The sequence below is a fragment of the Telmatherina bonti genome (assembly GCF_933228915.1).
Source record: "Telmatherina bonti genome assembly, chromosome: 3".
Lineage (NCBI taxonomy): Eukaryota > Metazoa > Chordata > Actinopteri > Atheriniformes > Telmatherinidae > Telmatherina > Telmatherina bonti.
In genome coordinates, this window is record NC_136621.1 from 29,163,651 (window position 1) to 29,185,230 (window position 21,580).

The window sequence follows — 21,580 nt, forward strand, 5'->3', positions numbered from 1 at the left end:
CTGACGATTTATTGCGCGTGCGGCGGCGCTTCAGCTGACGAGGAGGAGGCGACGAAAGCGGTCTTGTTTGCCAAGCGATCTGTCAAAGTGCAGTCGATGTGTTTTAGCACAAGAACGGACGTCGTATCTGGAAGATGCATTAAATGGTTTTTGCTGGTTCTGATCGGCTGCGTCGCGGGATACTTTGCAAAACAGCAAGACTGACGAGGGCTGACGAACCGGATCGCACCTGCCGGGGAACATGGACAACAAAGACTGATCCAGCACGGCTGCAGAGATCCGAACCAAACTGCCTACTGTCTGTCAGAGAAAGTGTTTTTTTTTTTTTTTTTACTCACATACCAGACCGTGCTGCATTTGTAGGTTTAAGTGCACTAAATGCGGTGTTTGGACCTCCGTGTTGTAGGCCGAAACTAAGCGATCCGCAACTGGAGGCTTTCATTGCAGAAACGCGTGTATGTTTTTTGTTTTTGTTTTTTAGTCTGGGTCGGGAATCCAAAAGCTACAATACGACACCACAGAGTCGATATTTTGCTCAGGAGAAAACGTCGGACCATCATCGATGTTTTTAATAATTTAACGATCGTCCATGAACACAGAAACTGGTCCCAGTAGGACCAGTTTGACGGCTGCCGTCAGCAGTCCTGTATATTCAATGTTCCTCTAAAAAAAAAACAACAACAACAATAAAACGGCAAAATAATGTGGGTCAGTCCAGAAGACGTGCTATTGGCAGGTGCCTTGTGGATCACAGAGAGAGCAAATCCATATTTCATCCTCCAGAGACGGAAAGGCCACGGTGATGGAGGCGGTGGACTGGCGGGTGAGTTCCCACCTTTGTGACTATCTCATTGTGACTGTAAAACAGGTGATGGTCAGTTTCACTGTGGCAGCTGATGGACTGACAGTGGGCCAGGTACAGCGTGCTCTATTGATAAAACAGAAAACCAATGGCCAGATAAGGAGAAGGTCACATGACCAATCAGCTGTGAGATGACCTCTCACCTTCTGCAAAGAAATGACCTCTTTATTGATTGATTCAAACTTTGAATAAGTGTGCGGACATATAAGAAAATCTCTAGCAGGGTAAAGAGCAACACACATCTGGTGTCTGATCATACAGCATACACACACATTTAGGGGTTTAAATTATTACTTACTACGAAAAAAAAAAAAAAAAAAGCATTCCAGCGACAGCAACAATAAAAATGGCAGCCATTCCGTCATTTCTCAAGCTGCTTGTGTCCAGGAGTCTCAACAACAGTGTTTCTGTTCGACAATGAGCCAGAGCCCCAGTGTGGTTGCTTGTTCATGCTGAATCATTCCCCTTCTTCCTTTCCTCAGTCCTGCTCCTTCTCCCTCCTCCTCCCCCTCCTCCTGCTGTATTGCTACATCTAAAAATGGGTCAAGCAGCAGGAAGAGGATGGAGGGACAGGTAATGACTGGCCAAGGTTCACATTTGCCAGCTTCGCTTCTTCTCTGATGTAAAATGTGGCTCATTTATTGACCTGGTTTTTATGGTGTGTTTTGGGTTTTTTTTTTTTTCTGATGGCAGTTTATTTTAGTCTGTGGTGCATCCAGGAGTTTCAAAGCCGATAGTCGGCTGAACATCTGAGGGAATCCATGAGTGTGTTATGCTTTTATCACTAGCAGAAAACTGTAATAGATTATAATTTATGGATCCCTCTTATATGCATTTGCATCATAAACAGCTGCCTGGTAAAACTTTGAGTCCGTGGAATTGGGAAATGATCATTTGCTTAAATATTGAAACTACATGTTGGCAATAGAAACAAGGTCGCAGATGGAGGTAATCAACCTGGATTCTGCATCCTTCCATGTTAAGGTACATAAGTGTCATTAAAAGCCAATAAAACTGGAGCACTGTGTGTGACACCCTGTTTTTGGTTATCTAAAAACAGTGTGACCGATCAATGTTCAGTGTTGCTGCTGTTGCATGCTGTCAAGAATTTATCGATTTGTGTCAATTAGTTTTGCTGTTCATTCAGCTTTAACACAGAGATCTGTGACAAGAGTGCAATCTGAGGGTCAGCCTGAAGATTGGACCATACTGAGACAAAAGCTTTATCAGAGTAATGTTATTATGGTGTGAATTTCCAGATTTTTGCCAAGTTAGTTCCAGCTCTAACATGTTTCTTTGTAAGAAATTAGACATGCAACATTTCTGGGGAATAAGAACAGACCAGGATGGCTTTTCCAGATGAGTTAAGATTCCTTTGGAAATGATAACAGAACACTGTCATTTTAATATTTCCTGGGCATTTCCTCAAATCACTGCATTTGTTGAAGCAGATGTTGTCCCACCAACAAGGAGTTCAGATAATATCTAATAAAGCACCAGTGTGAGTAGGCCAGGTGATTGTCTGGATGATTCACAGTGAGCATGTGTGTCGATGACTGTTGCTGTCTCATACTCTTCCCCAAATTGTTGCAAAAAATGCACTGAAAACATGTAGCGCTGGTGCCAACACAAAAATACAAGATTGAAATAGATTCCAACACCTCCATTTGTAAATTAAATGCTTTCTGATGTGCAGTTTTTATTTTCTATACTGCCACTTGTACCTGCCACTCACATAACACAACAATGCTATTTGTAACGGTAGTTGTACCATGGATCTCCTGTTGTCTGGTGCATGTGTGAAGTACAAAAAGTCTATTCATTTTGGGTTCTCTTTAAATTGCCTGCAGTTTCTAAATAAAAATGACTTCGGAATAATGTAAAAAAAAAAAAAAAAAAACCAAAAACAAAACAACTTGAAAAATCCCAATCTGTAGAATGGAAAATGATTGGCTATTTCGAAAGGTCTTGTGTTCTTTGATGCACAAGGCTGGGCAGAAGTAGGAAGATGGTTTATTATTACATTTTTAGCTGATTAACAGCACAGTTTCTCCAAAAATGTATTGTTAGTCACAAATACGACGTATACTTCTGGGTACATGCCTTTAGCGTTAATGAATGGGCATTCAGGAGCTTCTTGCTTTGACGGCTCAGTGTGCCAAGTGGTGTTCAGGGATGATGTCATTGTTATGTAAAAGCTGAGCTTGCTGGCTTGCCTCGTGTGCCAGTTGGCACTGAACAGCACCTCTCTTACAGAGAGACGAAAAAACCACCATCAGTACCAGGATGGAACCCGACTCAACAAGGCAATCGAGCCGGTTCAGGTTGGAATTGGTGGAAAATGGCAAATGTGTGTGTAATTTGTTTAACTGTGATTCCAGAAGACAATTCGAGTGTCTTGGGTGGCTGCATGATGGTGTGTGGAAATAAACAGCTGGAAAGGAAATGGCAAATTAATTCAGAGTTGAGACAAACTGATGCCTTGTCAGTGATGGAGAGGGTTCTGAGAAAAGAAAAAAAAACAGTAACAAAACTGTGTTCATCCACTTGAAGTTGCTTAAGAAATCTTTAAATACTAAAGTTTCAAATGGGACATTTACTCCCCTAAACATTGATCAATTGACTTGTATAGTCAATTGATCATATATCATCTATACCTCCCATCCAGATGATTCCACTTGGAGTTATTTGACAAGACAGGAGTCACATTTAGCAAGTTAAATTTATCCAGCAATAACTATGAAAACAATTGTATAGAAACAGTAAGAGAGATGAGGACAGGGTGACTTATCCACAATACATCAAGCTTCCTATTGTATCCAACTCATCAATTTAATCTTTACAGACTGGATTAAATACCTTCCTCTTCAAAAGTCTACTAGAGTTTTTCTGGCTGGGTTTTATGAGTTATTTGCTGCATTTATAAGAATTGTTCATTCAGGCAAATTTCCATAAAACTTGCAAATATAGATTTACAAAAGTGTGATAGGCCTGCTGATTATGTTCCATTTGCATTAAGCTTTTCATAGTACGCTTGTTTGTGGACAGCTGCACGTGGACAATTCTAGCTCTTTTAGTCTTGCATCAAAGTACGCGGTGGCTTTCCAGGACTGCATTGCTTCAGATGAAAATGCACAGCAAAACGCCTGTTCACCAGACTGTAAATATACTCAGAATCAGGCTATAGTGTCAAATGTTGCATAAGCTTCTGCTTTTAACATTAAAAATTGCACAATAATTTGTGTCAAACTTGAAGCCATTTCACAATTCTGCTGATTAACCATATTAATGATCAACCCATGAAAAAGAGGGAAGAAAAGTCCAGTGTTTTGAAATATAATATCTTTATTTGGCTCTTTTCACAAAATGTAACAAACACAATTATTATACTATAATGTTGTGCTTCCTTATATCTGTTAGGGGGGGGACAAGTATCAGAATGTAATACACAGTATTTTATACCATAAAGTGAGGCCAAATGTTGAAGAAACTAGTTTATCAAGTATGTCACGTTAAGCTTTATAGGGTTAATAGTGATTGTTTATTCACCCTTAGAAAGATGCTCTCCCTGTCTTACGTTGGCAACATCTTACACTTCAAGTCCTGCTGTCAGTCTGGTTTCCTGTTCTTCCATTAGCATGTCAGAGAACGGGATTTGTTTTACTCCAACAATGGCAACACCTGATTGCGTTCCTGTTTGAGAAGAGGCACAAAGCATCACATGATGTCTATGGCTTATTCAGTTCAGCTGCGGATTGCTCATTCAGAAGCATTTTCCACTCTTGAGATAATACGAAGAACATGCGCCACACAAGCGGCTGTATTTCTGGGCTTGTGTGTTGTCTTTGTTGTTCAGGTTGTCGCCTACTCCTTTGTGTGGTTGGGAAAACCACTGTAAAGGCAGAAGTGTGAGTTGGAACAAGTAGTCACGTGTTTTGATGAGTTATCGCTGCGGAGACGTGATGTTTGGGGGTTGCCTTTAGAGAACAAGAGGAAGATACTGACCTCAACCTTCTATAGTCGCAGGCAAACAGTCCAAGACCTTTTAAAGTAGCCGATAAACTGGCTTTCCTGCTTTTTGTTTTGAGGTTTCTCCTGAGGCGGTCTGACTCGCGAAGGAGTGGTGGTCTCACCCGAGTTTCCTTCTCTCAACCTCAACACACTCATGGTGAACCATTCATACCTTACAGTGTAATTGGAGTCCAAACACTCTGCGTTTCACATGTTGTCACCACAAGTCTGCTGAAGAAAGCAGTAGATACTCACAAGCTGGTTTTTCACCTTCTGTTTCTCGCATAGATGAATTGCATACAGGTTAACACCTCACAGTCAGTCCCCTGAGGTCTGCATGCGTCTTTTTTTCTGAACATTGTTGTTTTTCTGCTGTCGCTGAGGAAGTTGCCTTCATCCCCACGACCGTTGTTCTTCATAAAATACTAAACCAAAGTGTCAGCTGTCAGCATTCTTCAATATTTTTGGGCGTTTAAAGCTACAGTCCAGATGATTGCATTTTTGTTCATTTATTTAACCTTGTGAAAGGAGTTGGTCATTTTAAGATATTTAGTAAAGTATTCATTTTAGGAATGTTGTGACACATGACATGAAGCCCGTCAGGAATAACTGCATCACTACTTGCTTTATGACTAAAGAACACAGTTTTAGATGCATTTAGAGGCTTTAAGCTTTTTTCCCCCTAAATTGTGTGCCACGTTTGCTCTTGCTGTTTATAACGAGCAGTAAATGAACTTTAATGTGGAGAATAGAAAACTGAAAACTCAGTGGGTCCAATGCAGACGTGGTTGTTGTCCACAGACTGCTCTGAACCTGAAAATAAGAAACGCTTCAGCTTCCCTCCACGTCTTCTGCCCCCTCCTCCCCCTCTTTCTCTTTCTGCATGACTCATGCTGTTTGCTACGAAGAGCTGCAGAACAAAAATAACTTGTCTCATGGCAGTTGAATGTCTACCTACTGTGAACCAGAGAAGAATCTTTATTTACAACAAACGGCTGCACAATCCCAATGCAATGCTGGCTGGAGGAAACAGCAGATCATTCACAATCCTTTAAATTATGACTAAATCAGTCAAAATCCTCTCCAGCGGAGGAGACGGTCATTGCAAACACACCAATGAAGAAACGTCATAAATGCAGACAAATATAATCGCTGTTCATGCAGTTTTAATGTTAACGAGGCGGGGCTCCTAGCAGCTCAGTTTTCTACTTGCTTTCAGCACATTTTTCCACTTATTGTGGCAACAATGTGAGAAAAATAGCAAGTGTGTTTCAAACTCAACATATCATGCATAAGCGTCTTGCAGATCAATGTGCATGAGATCAAACTCATTTAGCCCAATTAATTCATCATTTTCATTTCATTAATAGTTTATCCCACATTGAACTCCACTTCCTTGATTTGTAGGCTCACATTGTTAAAGAAATAATGGAAACTGACGTTATATTTCTGATTTTACAAGCCAAGTATGACGCTTTGGTTTTGAGAATCATTATGGACTGAAAGGATAAAACAGGAGGCAGATGAGTATTACAACCTGACGAATCAAGCGGAGGAATACTAATGGTTACAATTTATCTATAAATTATTAATAGATTTATTGAAGAGCACTAAGACTATAAGTCACTTCTTACATATTTTATTGATGAAATGTGGTCATGTCTCATAACTAACCGTTTAGTCTTTGAGGCCCCTCAAATGACATTCACTGGTCAAAGGTGGCTGATATGGAAACACAAAGAGCACAGTTAAAGGATTTAAGAAGTTGTTTATCTTCAAAACTTAAACTTCACAATCTTATGATATGTTTTAAGTTATGTAAAAGCCTCAGTGCATTTCGCTTTGTTGTCCGAATCATGCTTTTCCGCAGTTGGCACATGTCCACAGGGAGTTTTTGTTTTTAACAGAATTATTTTAAAAAAAAAAAAAAAACTTCAGTCATGAGTCAGCAGAGTTTTTAATATTTTGAGAGCAACGAGAAGTTTCTTCTGTAAGAAAACAGCCTGAAGCCAAAATTTTCCTTCCCTGTGGTTTTTCTCTTCATAACAGTGTTTTTGTGTGTCACAGGTTTGCTGGTTGGAACTTTGGATGTTGTTTTGGACTCGAGTGCCCGGATGGCCCCCTATCGGATTCTCTACCAAACTCCCGACTCCTTAGTGTACTGGATCATTGCTCATGGTATGTGAAACTTACGTCTGGAACCAGACATGTGATGTGAGTCAGTAAAAGTGTGAAACTCAAAATATTGAGGATTTTGAGTTTCACATACAAATCCCTCTGTAATATAGCCCCTGCTGGTGGGATAATGGTCAAGTTTCAGCCATTACTGTTCTTCAGTCAGTACTCCTGTGGCCACAAGGGTTTGTTTTAATCTCACGGCTCAGTTGTAACAAAATTTTGGGGAAAAAAAGTAAACAGGCAACATGTGTTTAATTAGTTTTTGCATGTTGACCTGGGGGGATGCTGTTTGTCCTCAGTTCCAGCTTACTGTGCTGCTCTGCTTGGGCTAAAAATGAATGAAAACAAATGGGCTGCTGTTTTATAGAGCCTGAGGAGATCTCTGTAAACTGCTTGATTTCTCTGGCAAAAGCTGGCTATCAAATTAGAAGAGTGCACATAAAACATGTTTATCTTTTACAAAGTTGGATCTTTGAGTCATGGGCATTTTTTTGCATTTAAAAGAACTAGAAAATTGTAAAAACATCACTTTGATGCAATTGATTTACATACTACTGAGTTATATTCCATTTATAAACACGTTAAGGCACTTCAGGTTTCCAGTACACCTTTTTGAAGTTTAACATAAATATTTGAAAGTCTCAAATTTCCATGAGGCCCAGTGGCACAGCGTCGCCACTGTGCTTCTAAAATGGTCTGCTTTCATGCTCCCCATGAGAAGTGACTCCTCCTCTTCCTCCTTTCCTCCTCTGCAGGGACCTCCCGCACAGAGATCACTGAGCATTGGGAGTGGCTGGAACACAACCTGCTGCAGACTCTCTCCATCTTTGAGAACGAGAATGATATTACAACCTTTGTCAAGGGGAAGGTGCAGGTCTGTACAGTCAGAGCCAATGCTGGATGTGGAGGTTTTAAATGCTGAACTAATTGTTTGGGGTTTTTTTTTAGATTGGAAACATTTATTTATTGTTATGGCTTGTTTATTTGTTGGACACATAAGTAACTTTTACATGTGCATTTACATGTGTACTGATGGGTACCAGCTTAATATAAAATCTCTTATAGTGTATGTGAAGCAAAATGTAGAGGGAGAATACAGCACATTCATCCACATTAATGGAGCTCTCTTCACTTAAAATAAATAAATAAATGAAAGAAAAATGTATGTTGCAACATGTGATGTTTTTCCTCTGACCAAACATAGATTGACTATCAGTATATGTAGTAACTATTTGAGTTTAAAGTCCACCTTTACCATTCTCCTGTCAGCAGCATGTGTGAAATGCTTATGCAGTCCTTTTTCATTGGTAGACAGTTGTCAGGAAAGCAGGGGCCATACTCGTAGCTTGTTTCTTGATTTATTTTTCACTACCCAGAAATAGCCTTTAGAGGACCAGGTTTCATCCCAACAGTATTAAATTCTCTTGCCATTGATATCGAACTATAAAAATGCTCTAAATTTAGCCTAAATGCTAGCAAGATGGAGCCTCTAAAGTTTGATTTCCCTACACGACATAGAAGAATTATGGGAAAACTTATATTTGGGTTCTTGTACAGCGCTAGTCGGATGTGACCAGATAATCTGGGCGTAACTGGCCCTTGGTTTATAATCCTGAATTTATTGTACTAGTTTAATACGTAAATCTGTCACATTTTATTGCAGGGAATCATTGCAGAGTACAACAAGAACCACGATGTCAAAGAAGACGACGATACAGACAAGTTCAAGGAAGCCAGCGTGAAGTTCCGTAAGCTGTTCGGGATGCCTGAGGAGGAGAAGCTGGTCAACTATTACTCATGCAGTTACTGGAAGGGGAAGGTGCCTCGACAGGGGTGGCTTTACCTCAGCATCAATCACCTCTGCTTTTATTCATATTTACTGGGAAAAGAAGGTAAACATAATTTAAAAAAAAAAAAAAAAAGAGAAACATTTTTCTAAATGTATATTCTGAACACATACTTTTAATGATGTTCATTGAATTTTGTCTGTTTGTGGGCTTAAAAAAAAAGTTAAATCAAGACCAAAAACTGGGAACAGACATGAAAATTTTGTGGCGCTCCCTTCAGATTTGCACTGGTCCAAGTGTAAGCTGAAGTAACTGTGGACTCTAATGCTGTGCTAGCTAAGCTTTGTTAGAACATACAATTTAACTAAGTCTGTTCAGCTTTAATTTTACTATCTAGAAAATATATAAAAAATATTTTTGTGGCCCATGTTTTTTTGCTGCTGTAAACAGGATGTGTTTTTAATATACAGCATGTTTAGGTAAAGCAGTTGCTAATTTAGCCACTTGCTAGAGATGCTAATCAGCTTGACGCCACTGGCATGTTAGCATGAGAAGTAAGCCAGAAACCTTCAAGCAAATGTGTTTGTAGCTTTTCTTCATGATCAGGATCTTTCCTACAATGTATAGAACCTAACCTAGCTTAACCTTGGTTTGTAACTCTTAAACTGATGTTTTTCAACATTTAATCAGTTATTTAGACTATGAAGTGAGATTATTGTAAAAACTTATCAGATTGTTTATAGAATTTGCTAACATCTCTTGTTTTGTCACATCATCACTTCAAAACTAAAAATACAAACCCACTCATTCTGTTGCAGAAACTGCAGCATAACTTGGATTTTTGTTGGTTATCTTGGACAAACCCAGAACAGAATATTGTTTATTTTCCAGAGCTTTATTATTGTAAAATTGAAAGTGTTGTAAAAGTTTTCCTTTGTTTCTGACTATGTCCACAGTTTCAGATTTTTGCTGTTTTTTGTGTAATTTAAGCTTCTTTTGTTAGTCGTTTGAATTTGAGTTTGCTTTACTTTTTATTTTAGTCTGACATTTCTTTACATTTTTTTTTCAAATGGTTAAAAACAGAAGGCGTATTCCTTTTAGACACTTTCCACTCAGAGCTAATATACTTTTCAGTATCTAATCTGAGGGCTACAATGAACCATTTAGGTTTTATATTTTAACTGCTCAAATGAATAATGCATTGTTCTCTCACACTGTTAGCCAAACTGGTGGTGCGCTGGGCAGATATCACCCAGTTGGAGAAGAGTGCAACTCTCCTACTGCCTGATGTGATTAAGGTGAGCACGCGCACCAATGAGCATGTCTTCTCGGTCTTCCTCAACATCAATGAGACCTTCAAACTGGCGGAGCAGCTGGCCAACATCGCCATGAGACAGCTGCTCGACAACAAAGGCTTCGAACAGGACCGCTCACTGCCTAAACTCAAAAAGAAGTCGCCTAAGAAGGTGTCGGCGCTGAAGAGGTAGGAGCTTGTGTTTATTAATTATAAATCCTGATTATGTGTTTCTGCCTTGCAGTAGTTTGAATATTACAGGAAAACTGTTTTTCCAAAATAACTATCTGTGTGTAACAGTAATCCAGTTATTCACTGTAAACTGGTTTAACAGGGATGAAAGTCTGAAGCAAGTTTGGGTTTTCTAGTTTAACTGCGAGAGCAAAACAACTCTTTGTTGTGAGACAAAAGAAATGATCCTTTCTGAATTTACTGTTAGTTGCTTTCAGTTCCAGTTTTACTTGGCTCAGTTCAGTTTATTTGAGCACATTTTTGGTTTGTCTCCCAAGTATTGTGTTGTTCTCATTGTGGGATTATGTGATGTTCCTTCATGACACTTCATGTCTATGACATACTTCATTGTGTAAATTTGTTCGTCCGTTCAGTTTTAATGACATCAGATATTTGAGCCGCTTTGCATTTTATCTACATGTTCATGCAAAAGTAACCAATCTAATGTACATATCATTTTAGAGATCTGGATGCGAGAGCGAAGAGTGAGCGTTACAGGGCGCTCTTTCGTTTGCCCAAAGATGAAAAACTGGACGGCCACACAGACTGCACGCTGTGGACTCCGTTCAACAAGATGCACATCTTAGGCCAGATGTTTGTTTCCACCAACTACATTTGCTTCACCAGCAAGGAGGAGACGCTGTGCAGCCTCATCATTCCTCTGCGTGAGGTGAGTTATTAATTAGTGTCAGAGGGAGAGACGTGAAGTTTTGTTTGGTTGTTGGTGCCGCAAAGTTTTCTGTACAAAACCCAGCTTTCATCCTGAATCAGCGACCCGTTGTCTTTACAGAACAATGGGTCTTTGATTGTGTATTAAGGTGCTTATGATAGAAGTTACAGCTGTTTTGTTCTTGTTCCATGCAGGACACTTTTGTTTCGTTTACAATCATGCTTTTCTTTCTTTGCACCGAATGTCTCCTGATGTGCTGCAGGTTACCATTGTGGAGAAGGCAGACAGCTCCAATGTGTTGCCCAGCCCGCTCTCTATCAGCACCAAGAATCGTATGACATTTCTCTTTGCCAACCTGAAAGACAGAGACTTCCTGGTGCAGAGGATCTCTGACTTTCTGCAGCAAACCACCTCAAAGATCTACTTAGACAGGGAACTTAATAGCAGCCTCAACAGCTCAGATGATGAGGTAAGAATTGTTGAAAGCTTCTAACAAAGCATTAGAGAGAATAAATACACTGTTTTCAGGAAAATTACAGGAAGTTTAAAGTCTGCAAAAAAACTGTGGCAAGAAACCCTGAATTTAAATCCTGACTGTGATGGGATTTCAGGTTTATTCCCAGCAGGGATCCCTGCTCTCTAGTAGTCCACAGCACAGTTTGGGTTCGGAGGTGGAACGCACATTTAACCTGAATGACAGCAGTGTGCCCACAGCCACAGAGGCCCTCATGACAATGTATCGACGGCGTTCGCCTGAGGAGTTTAATCCCAAGCTAGTGAGTTAAACTACTCAATGCCGAATAGACTATAACTCTGATCTGTCTGTGCCCATTAGTGTAGATTTGTAATTTCTAAGTAGCAAATCCTGGTTTATCTCTCTATTGCTTCACCCAGGCTAAAGAGTTCCTAAAGGAGCAGGCGTGGAAGAACCACTTTACAGAGTACGGAGAGGGAGTGTGTATGTACCGCACAGAGAAAACCAAGGAGTTGGTCCTCAAGGGGATTCCTGAGGGGATGAGAGGAGAGTTGTGGCTGCTATTCTCTGGTAAAATCACGATTTAGTCATACAATATAGGCCACACCCCGCATACTACACGGTCCTTTGAACCGAACATCACATGATACATGTTTCACCTAGGTGCTGCGTAATCCACAGACATCAGCTTGACTGGTTACAAAACATAATAAATTAATGACTACTGTGAGACTTTAAGTGTCACGAGAAGATTTCACTGAGATTAAACTAGTTGTGTGTAGGCTGATTAACTTTTTTCTTTGAGTGTTTCATAAATGCTAGATATTTAAAATAAGTAGATTTGTGGTGCTGATGATATTAGTCCTGATATACCCAACGGATCATGCACGTGCATACATTTGGTATGATTCAGCTGGGAGGGGAAGAAATATTGTAAACAATCCTTTTATTAATTGATTACTTGTGTATCCATTTGCAGCAGTTTATGTTGCATGTTAGGACATTTTTTTATCATAGAATATTAGATTTAAAAAGTAAACTTTTAGTTCTTATTGAGCAATTGGTTCCCAGCAGTATTGATACAGCTGATGTCCCAACCTGCCACATGTATGCAAAGGTTCCAGGCGTTTCTGTTCACAAACGCAGTCTTACTGCATTCCAGCAGCAGCTTGTGCTCATCCTCACCTGAGTGGAGCTGGTTTACAAACAATACTGACCTACTTGTGGTTTACTCTGCTGTCACAGAGTTCATTTCATAAGTTTTAATCAAGCTAGCCTCCCCCAGGAAAACTACTTGCCACACATCAGTGCAGCCTGTCAGACATCTACGAGTTTGGTATTTTATTCAACTTTGCATTACGGACTGAGATTCAACTTACAGAAAATTGTAAACACATTTTGAGTAAGTTATGTAGCTCTATCATATCAAAAAACAGTTAAATAACGTTAACTTCTTTTCACCTAAAAAAAGATACAGAAGGTAGTTTATCACTTCTGAGTTTAAAGGCTGTGGCTTTTTTATTGTCTTTTTGAAATATTGTATTTTATTATGGGTTTTTCTTTTTTTTTATTTCAGTTTGTTGATGCCTTAACTAAATAATTATCAAAGATATTCATATCTATTATATGGGCGTGGTTTTTGTAGTTTTTCTTTTTTTTTTTTTTTTTTTCTTTTTAGGTATTTTACCAATATGTCTTCATCTTCTGACATTTTCAATCCAGTGTTCAGAACCTATCAAACGAATCTGTCTTACCATAATAAGTGTCATGGTTTTTTGTTTTTTGTTTCTTTTTTTTGCAAGGATTTAACTAAGAGACAGCCTTTCCTTTTTAAATGTGATTTTTCAGGTGCGATCAATGAGATGACCACTCACCCTGGATACTACGAAGACCTGGTGGAAAAATCAATGGGCAAGTACAACCTGGCTACCGAGGAGATCGAGAGAGACCTGCACCGCTCTCTGCCGGAGCACCCGGCCTTTCAGAACGAGATGGGTATTGCTGCCCTCCGCAGGGTCCTCACTGCCTATGCATTCAGAAATCCCAACATTGGATACTGTCAGGTGCACATAGCCTTGTTTTTAACCTCGACACAAGGGGGCAGAACCCCGTCTTTTCTTGATGATACTTTTTATTCGTTTATATTTACTTGTTTCTTTATGACTCTGCAGGCCATGAACATTGTGACATCTGTGTTGCTGCTTTATGCCAAAGAAGAGGAGGCTTTTTGGCTGCTTGTGGCTCTCTGTGAGAGGATGCTGCCAGACTATTACAATACCAGGGTTGTAGGTCAGTGTGAGTTTGACCATTTTACAAACATTTTAAAATATATTTCTGTATTTTTACCACAATTCTCTTGCGACTTCTCCTCAGGTGCGCTTGTTGACCAGGGGGTGTTCGAGGAGCTTGCACGTGAATACGTTCCCCAGCTGTACGACTGCATGCAGGACCTTGGGGTCATCTCCACGATTTCACTGTCCTGGTTCCTCACACTCTTCCTGTCAGTCATGCCATTCGAGAGCGCCGTGGTCGTGGTTGACTGTTTCTTCTACGATGGAATCAAAGTTATTTTCCAGTTGGCGTTGTCTGTGCTTCATGCCAACATCCACCATCTGCTGAGCTGCAAGGATGATGGGGAGGCAATGACTGTACTGGGAAGGTAAAGAAGATTTTTTTTTCTTTTATTTTGTGATCATTACTGTGGCTGCTGTGTGCTCTCTCTTTATCTGTCTTTATTTTCATGAGGCGTCCTCTTACATCACTGACAGGTACCTGGACAGTGTGACCAATAAGGACAGCACTCTCCCACCTATTCCTCATCTCCACTCATTACTAACAGATAATGGAGAACCACATCCAGAGGTTGATATCTTCAAACTGGTCCGCAGCTCTTATGAGGTACTGAATTGGTTTTAAGCAAACCTGGGATTACCTTCTTGTGTGACTAGCTGTTTGTATGATCCTTGTTAAAAATGTTACCACAGTAATATGACTGCATCTGAAATGACCTTCATATACTCATAAAATCTAAGCAGTCACCATATGTGCCTCTATGATTCAGTCGTTTCATTGCAAAAGACACGGATATCTTGGAAGCTTGACTGTACAGATATACAGAAGTGTCAAAAGCATTAAATGTGATTGTGTGTTTGTGTTCCACTTACACTGACAGAGCAGATGACAAACCTCATGATGGGCCTCAGTGTCACACAGTCATCTCCAGTCATAAGCTAACCTACATTTCTGCTTTTCTTTCTCCATTTTCATCAGAAATTTGGCTCAATTCGCGCCGATGTGATTGAACAGATGCGTTTCAAACAGAGACTGAGGGTCATTCAAACCATTGAAGATACAACTAAACGCAACGTGGTAAGCACCCACTGCAGAGAAGGAAATATTTATAAGGTTTAAAGTAATTGTTTAATTTGTTTCCTAGAATGATAATACACATATGCTGTGCAGAATGGCAAATGGATACCTTTAAAAGTCACTTACTTTTGTACTCTAAATTAGATTTGAGCCATAAAGCAGAATGAATTGCATTACAGACATTATTAAATTATCTGAAATAAATGATCACACATGACATTGTTTTTTATTTGTTGTTTCAGGTCAGATCTATTGTAACAGAGACAGCTTTCAGTATTGATGAGCTGGAAGAGCTCTACGTGCTCTTCAAGGTAAATTACACAGCCAGTGATTCAAAGTTTGGTCTTTTTAATCAATATTGTAAGGACATGGGGACATGTAAGGACATGTTGATACAACAAAACTCACAATAAAACTGCTTTAAATCACTTATGTTAATGTTGCTTTTGTCACATGTCTAAACATGTTAGCGCATGTGATGGAAAATGTCATCCATTGAGACTAGTATGTGTGAACTCTGTCTCAAGAAGCATTTCCTGCTCCAATAAAATCCAGGCTTCGTAACTGTTGTATCATCTGACAAAATCATAATTCAAGTACATAAAAATGTTATATCTGGAGGGATTTTTTTGCACAGCATAGATTAAAAGTTGCAGAATATCGTCATTTTGTTTCTTAGTAGTATTCCACGGCGTTAATGCGTCATATATACTTCATTCGATTCACATCTCCTGCATGTATACTGAAAAATGGAAGATGTTTCAATTAAATGGCCAAGTTAAATTGTTGCCTTAGTTTTACTTAACTGGGCCTGTTACTGTAGTGTGTTTTATAAGGATTCAGATAATTCAGGTTTGGCATTTTATTGAAGACAAACTGTCCCATCTTTCTTCATGGTTATTCAAACCCTTACAAGTTTTTCACTGATTGCACTATGAAATTGATTTCAACATGTATACCTCTCCATTCTATTCCTCAGGCAGAGCACCTGACCAGCTGTTACTGGGGAGGCAGTAGCAACCCTACAGAGCGTCATGATCCCAGCCTGCCATACCTGGAGCAGTATCGCATTGATGTGGAGCAGTTTAAAGGCTTATTCAACCTGCTGTTCCCTTGGGCCAATGGAGCCCACTCAGACCCCCTGGCTGTCCGCTTCTTCCGTCTCCTTGATGAAAATGGAGATGCGCTCATCAACTTCCGCGAGTTCATCAGTGGCTTTGGTAGGCAAAGGAATGTTGTCTGTTTTGTGCCAAATGAGCTGAAAATTGAACCGGTTACTGTGACAATTGTCTTAAGGTGATGCATCATATTTAAGGGTTGTTAATGAGTACCATCTAAGCTTTGGTGTGTTTTGTAGGTGTCCTGTGTCATGGTGACCTTACTGAAAAGCTGAAACTCCTCTACAAGATGCACGTGTTACCTGGTCAGTGTATTTTTTTGGTGACTTTTGGAAGGATATATATATATATATATATATATATATATATATATATATATATATATATATATATATATATATATATATATATATATACATATAATATCTATCTATAGATATAGATATATATATATGAGATATATATATATATATATATATATATATATATATATATATATATATATATATATATATATATATATATATATATATATATAATATAAATATAACAATTTTACTCTTAATCTTTAATTAATTCATTTTAAATTATTTTGAATATAAATCTGAATTTTAAAATGTGGGACAAATGTTAAGAATGAAGTACCTAACCTGTCAAAGTAAACATTGACTTTTAATTTGTTTACTGCAGAGATCTCTCATGAACAAGAGGAGCCTGATTCAGCCTTTGAAGCCACTCAGTACTTCTTTGAAGACATCACTCCAGAGACATCCATTGGTAAGATTAACTTCTTGATTTTTGGGTGAAATTTATTTTATTTTTTCAACACTTTTTAGGACCACATATGAAAGCGCATCAACTGTAAGTTACAAGCAATGAAATATACCCCCACAGCGTATAGGATGCAACTCAAAAACAGGGACATTTTCAGTTTAAATCATGAGACAGACTCATTTTGAGATGATGATCAGAATTATCTTGGTGGGCTGCATTGGGGAAAGTATAATTTATTTTATCAGGATAAATCAAACAAATGTCCAAATGACTACAGCACACCCACTGTTTGTTTCACACAATTAAGGCTTTCATTACAAAGCGCAAGTTCTTTTTATTTGTTTTTAACTGCACACTGCCAGATCTCCAGCCAAACTGTTTCAGTTTTCTTTCTCACATATTGTAGATAAATGTGACTTTTCACAGTAATGACTTACATAGATTTGTAATCATGGCGTTAGCATAAACAAAATCTAATTAAGTGGTTATGAGATTCGCAGGTGAAAAATGAAGTTGTGTTTATCATGAAACCACAGACACTCCATGAAAACCACATTGTGATCACTAACAGTGATGAACTCTCAATAGCAATATGTGCAAGAGTTGTAATTAGAACAAATGTTAGATATGCAGGAATAAAAAAGAATAAAAAAAAGAAACCTTGTGCAGGTGATGAAACTTGGCGCTTGCTCTACAGTGCATACAGCAAAGCTAACATACTGTGATGGAAGTGTTAGTTGCAGGAATAATGCACAAACAACTAAGTAGAACCAAATCCCATGAGTTTAAAGAAAAGAATCAGGGTAAAAACCTAACTTAGAGTCTATATGTGGTTGGCTGTATGTATTGGACATACTGTAATGTGCTCTCTGTGATCTGGCTTTGTTGATACATTTTTACACATGTATCTTTCCTTCTTCCAGAGAGCAGTCACAGAAATTTCTGAGCTGTGGACTGCTCTTGGTTTCATTGGTGCTGTTATTGGTCATTTAGCCTTTAAAACCACGAAGCCTCTCTTGTGCTGCTGCTGTCTGCTTTTCACATGAGCATCTTTACTCTTTATGGGTTTTGGCTCTTTGTTCTCTCTGCTATGAAATGTTTTGGTGTTGTCTCCTCCAAACTCAAGCTAACTTTCAACACAACATGTGATCTCCAGAGCTTATGTAATGTTAGGTTTTAGGAAAGCCACACAAATGTCCACTTACTTTTAAACAAAATCAAATGTTTGGCTTTTATTTATGATGATTAGTGTGATGAATTGATCACATGTATATTTCATTTTTGTGTCTGGCCATTTTCACAGACTATTCATTGCAGAACTATTGAGACACATCTAACAGTTTACTTACAACCCACCAAATGTTAAACCACTGTTATCAGAATCCATCAAACATAACAAAAATATGACTTAAAGAAAAAAACTAAAGGGGTGAATATTTTTTTTCTAAAAAATAGTTCACATGAATCCAGGACAACAGAAGACGTTCAGCTTCAGTGTCACTTTTAACCTTATTTAGTTCACAGAATTCCCTAAATATTCACACACCTGTATGTTCCCATTTGAGTATTTTATCCTGCCTTATTTAGCTGTATGTGTATGATTATCTTTTAACTATAAAATGCTTAGTGAGAGCTTTAGTCTTATTTTGTACTTCAGGTTGTATTTCCAACTGATCTCATCCACTTTTCTGTCCTTGTAGGCCATGACTCAAAGTCCAGAAGTGAGAAGGATGATGGCTTTGTCAGAGTTACATTTAAGACTGAAAAAGGTAAAAAGCATTGATCATTTAAAGAAATAAATCTTTGACAGTCAGGGGGTGGAAATATTCTGTGCATGTGTCTATAAATTGTTTCCTTCAGGATTTTCTGCCATGGAGTCAAACTTTTACTCAGATGCATTCACATATATCTGCATCAGCAAAGCAACAAATAAGAGTGTATTGTCTGTGGAGACACCTGTGATTAGTCAGTCTTCCCACACAGAAGGATTTCTTGTAATTTGGGAAGATCCAGAGCTCTATTTTCTTCTGCGAACACTCGAATTATAGGATTTAAGGATATTAATAATGAGGGAAAACCATCCAAGTACTCTAATTTTAGAAGCTGTTTTAGCTTTCAAATGAAAAAAAATCTTTTATATCAATTATTTGTTATATATGTTACAGTGAAGAAACTCAACACTCCTGATTACCGTCATTACCTGAAACTATGGAACCAGGAGACTAAACCTAAACGAGAAAACACAAAACAGCTCCCAAAGCTGAACCAGGTAAGATTTGGTCTGTTGCATGGATGTCTGCAGGGGCCATGAATATAACTAGTACTTAGTAACACTCTGTCTCTGTTCTTCAGAGCCAGTTCATTGAACTTTGCAAGACCCTCTATAGCATGTTCAGTGAAGATGTTGCAGAACAAGAGCTCTATCACGCCACGGCAACAGTCACCAGTCTGCTGCTGGAAATGGGAGAGGTGGGGAAGCTTTTCTCCTCTTCTAGCAGAAAGGATCCCAGCCAGGAGGCTAAACAGGAACAGACTGCATGCAGAAGAAGCTTCTTGGATCTCAAAACCACCCATGAGGGACAGGATTTGGGAGATGTTTTTGTGCCTACAGGTCTGGAGAGCAAAATGAGCCTATGTGAGGAGGAAAAAGAGGGTGAAGGGAGCGAACAGCTGCCCCCCATGCAAGACATCAAGCTGGAAGACTCCTCTCCTAAAGACACCGGCACTTCCTCTGCCATGCTCATCTCTGATGACGAAACCAAAGATGACACGTCAATGTCATCTTACTCTGTGCTAAGTGCCGGTTCACACGAGCTGGATGAAAAGCTGCAGTGTGAGGACATCGCAGACGACACGGTGTTGGTGCGAAGCGATGACGGCCCCAACACAGAGAGGAGCGGACAACCTCACACCAGCATATCCCACAACAGGGGTCTGCCACACAGCACAAGCATAGATAAAGACTGGGCCATTACGTTTGAGCAGTTCCTGGCCTCCGTCCTCACTGAACAGGCTCTGGTGCGTTACTTTGAGAAGCCCGTGGAGGTGGCAGCTCGCATAACTAATGCCAAGAATGTGCGTAAAGTTGGGCGTCCCCTGTTGTCATCGAGTGACTATGAAATCTCACTGTCTGGGTGAGTTCTAGTGAAGGACTTCTGCTGCTCTAATGGAGAGGAAACCTCACCAGTCAGGGGTGTTTTTCAGAAAAAAGGAAGGTAAATGTGAGTGTATGATAGTTGACTGAATGTGACCAAAACTGCTTCTAGAAATGTATTTTACCAGAAATGAAAGACTTTTACAATAACAATCCATAGATTCTGTCCAGTAAAGAGGGAACAGAACATTAACTTAAGGCCTACACAGATGAAATTAATGTGTACAAGTAGTAGCTGTACTTTATAAGGCATTTATGCATAAGTGTGAATATTGTAATCTCTTGTACCCTTAGGATATGTAGATGTAAAATGTCCACAGATGCAGTGCAGTTCCATATTGGGATATTGATAGTGCACGGTGCGTCTCACCAGTTATTACATCTGGTCAAACTGTTGCTTCCTTACTTTAAAAATCATTAAGTGCAAATTCCAACTTTTAGTTTGCTTCTTATTAAAAGGGTAGAAAGTTACAAAACAAAGATGGGAAAATGCAATTGTGAATTAAACAATCATGTTTGACTCATGTCAGCTCTCCATATCACACTAACTCTTATTGCATCGCTTGTACCAAATTGAACTCTTTCACACGACTGTGACATCTTGGGTTGAAACTTGCAGTCCTTGGAATTTCATCAGACTACTTTGTCTTGTTTTTTTTTCCACTGAAAAGAAGACTATTCATGTCTCGGATGGAAACAAGCTGATTTGATTCAGTCTTCAAAGAAATGCTAGCTACACTAAAATGCTGTCGAGAGCCTGCACATTTTTTTTATGTTTACAGTATGATGTGATCCACTAATATGCAGTTGCTTACATTCAGCCTATCTTAATATTGTCTGCACTCCAAATTATTTTGAATATTTTTTTTTCCTTCTGTACATTTTTACGTTGCTTTTTTAAAAGTTGTTTTTATGTAAATATGTTGAATTTTAACTGTCCAGATGTTACTTTTCTGAATAGGAGCGCATTGTATATCACTTCCATCAAATTAAAATTACAGTGTCATTGATTCTGTGCCATTTTCAAGTGTTTATTGTCTGACATCATCAAACTACACGATCGGGGAATCCGCTGTAAGTCACTGCCATCTGGTGGAAGAAAATTTAAATGTAATGTAAAAATCCTCATTATTATGGAAAAAAAAAATTCACAAAATCACAAATGGGACAACACCTATTAATTTGAGGAATTTTATATAAATCTGTCTATAACAAAACCTTAAAATGCTCCAACATAATGTGTTTTTACAGAAATTTGAGGTAGAACTGATCAAACTTTTATCCTGGCATTCATGTGGGAATATATATATGTGCTATTTTTTATTTTACTAGAGTCTTGTTACTCTGAACAAAATGTTGCCTTGGTGGTAGTTTAAATAATGTAAATTCAAGACAAAAATGTATTTAAGTCCACTTGGTGGAAGAATGACAGAAGAAATTAGTTAAGGAACGAACTTGTTAACACTGTCATCTCATGACTGTTCCTGGTTTAAGCCTTTAGCTGGGCTCTTTCCAAACATACATGTTTAGTTAACTGGTTATTCTAAGTTCACTCTAGGAATAAGGGAGTGAATGTGATGGACTGCTGCCCTGCCTTAGATGTCTTACAGCAGAATGGGCTCCAGACCCCCCTGTGGTCCTGAACAGGAATAAGAGG

The 21,580-nt window shown here is 38.9% G+C and overlaps 1 protein-coding gene across 1 annotated transcript; it reads left to right on the forward strand.

The window, feature by feature from the left end:
* Nucleotides 1-702: 702 nt before the first annotated feature.
* tbc1d9 (TBC1 domain family, member 9 (with GRAM domain)) lies at nt 703-20,933 on the forward strand (the record flags this gene model as incomplete). Its single annotated transcript, XM_079264508.1, has 21 exons — nt 703-823; nt 6,941-7,051; nt 7,807-7,925; nt 8,715-8,943; nt 10,060-10,321; nt 10,826-11,033; nt 11,296-11,502; nt 11,645-11,809; nt 11,928-12,078; nt 13,357-13,571; nt 13,680-13,797; nt 13,882-14,167; nt 14,277-14,406; nt 14,779-14,877; nt 15,120-15,188; nt 15,857-16,097; nt 16,235-16,300; nt 16,686-16,772; nt 18,470-18,538; nt 18,935-19,038; nt 19,122-20,933. The coding sequence occupies 21 exons, from the start codon at nt 703-705 to the stop codon at nt 19,905-19,907; spliced, it is 3,843 nt and encodes a 1,280-aa protein (XP_079120634.1). The 3' UTR covers nt 19,908-20,933.
* Nucleotides 20,934-21,580: the final 647 nt, after the last annotated feature.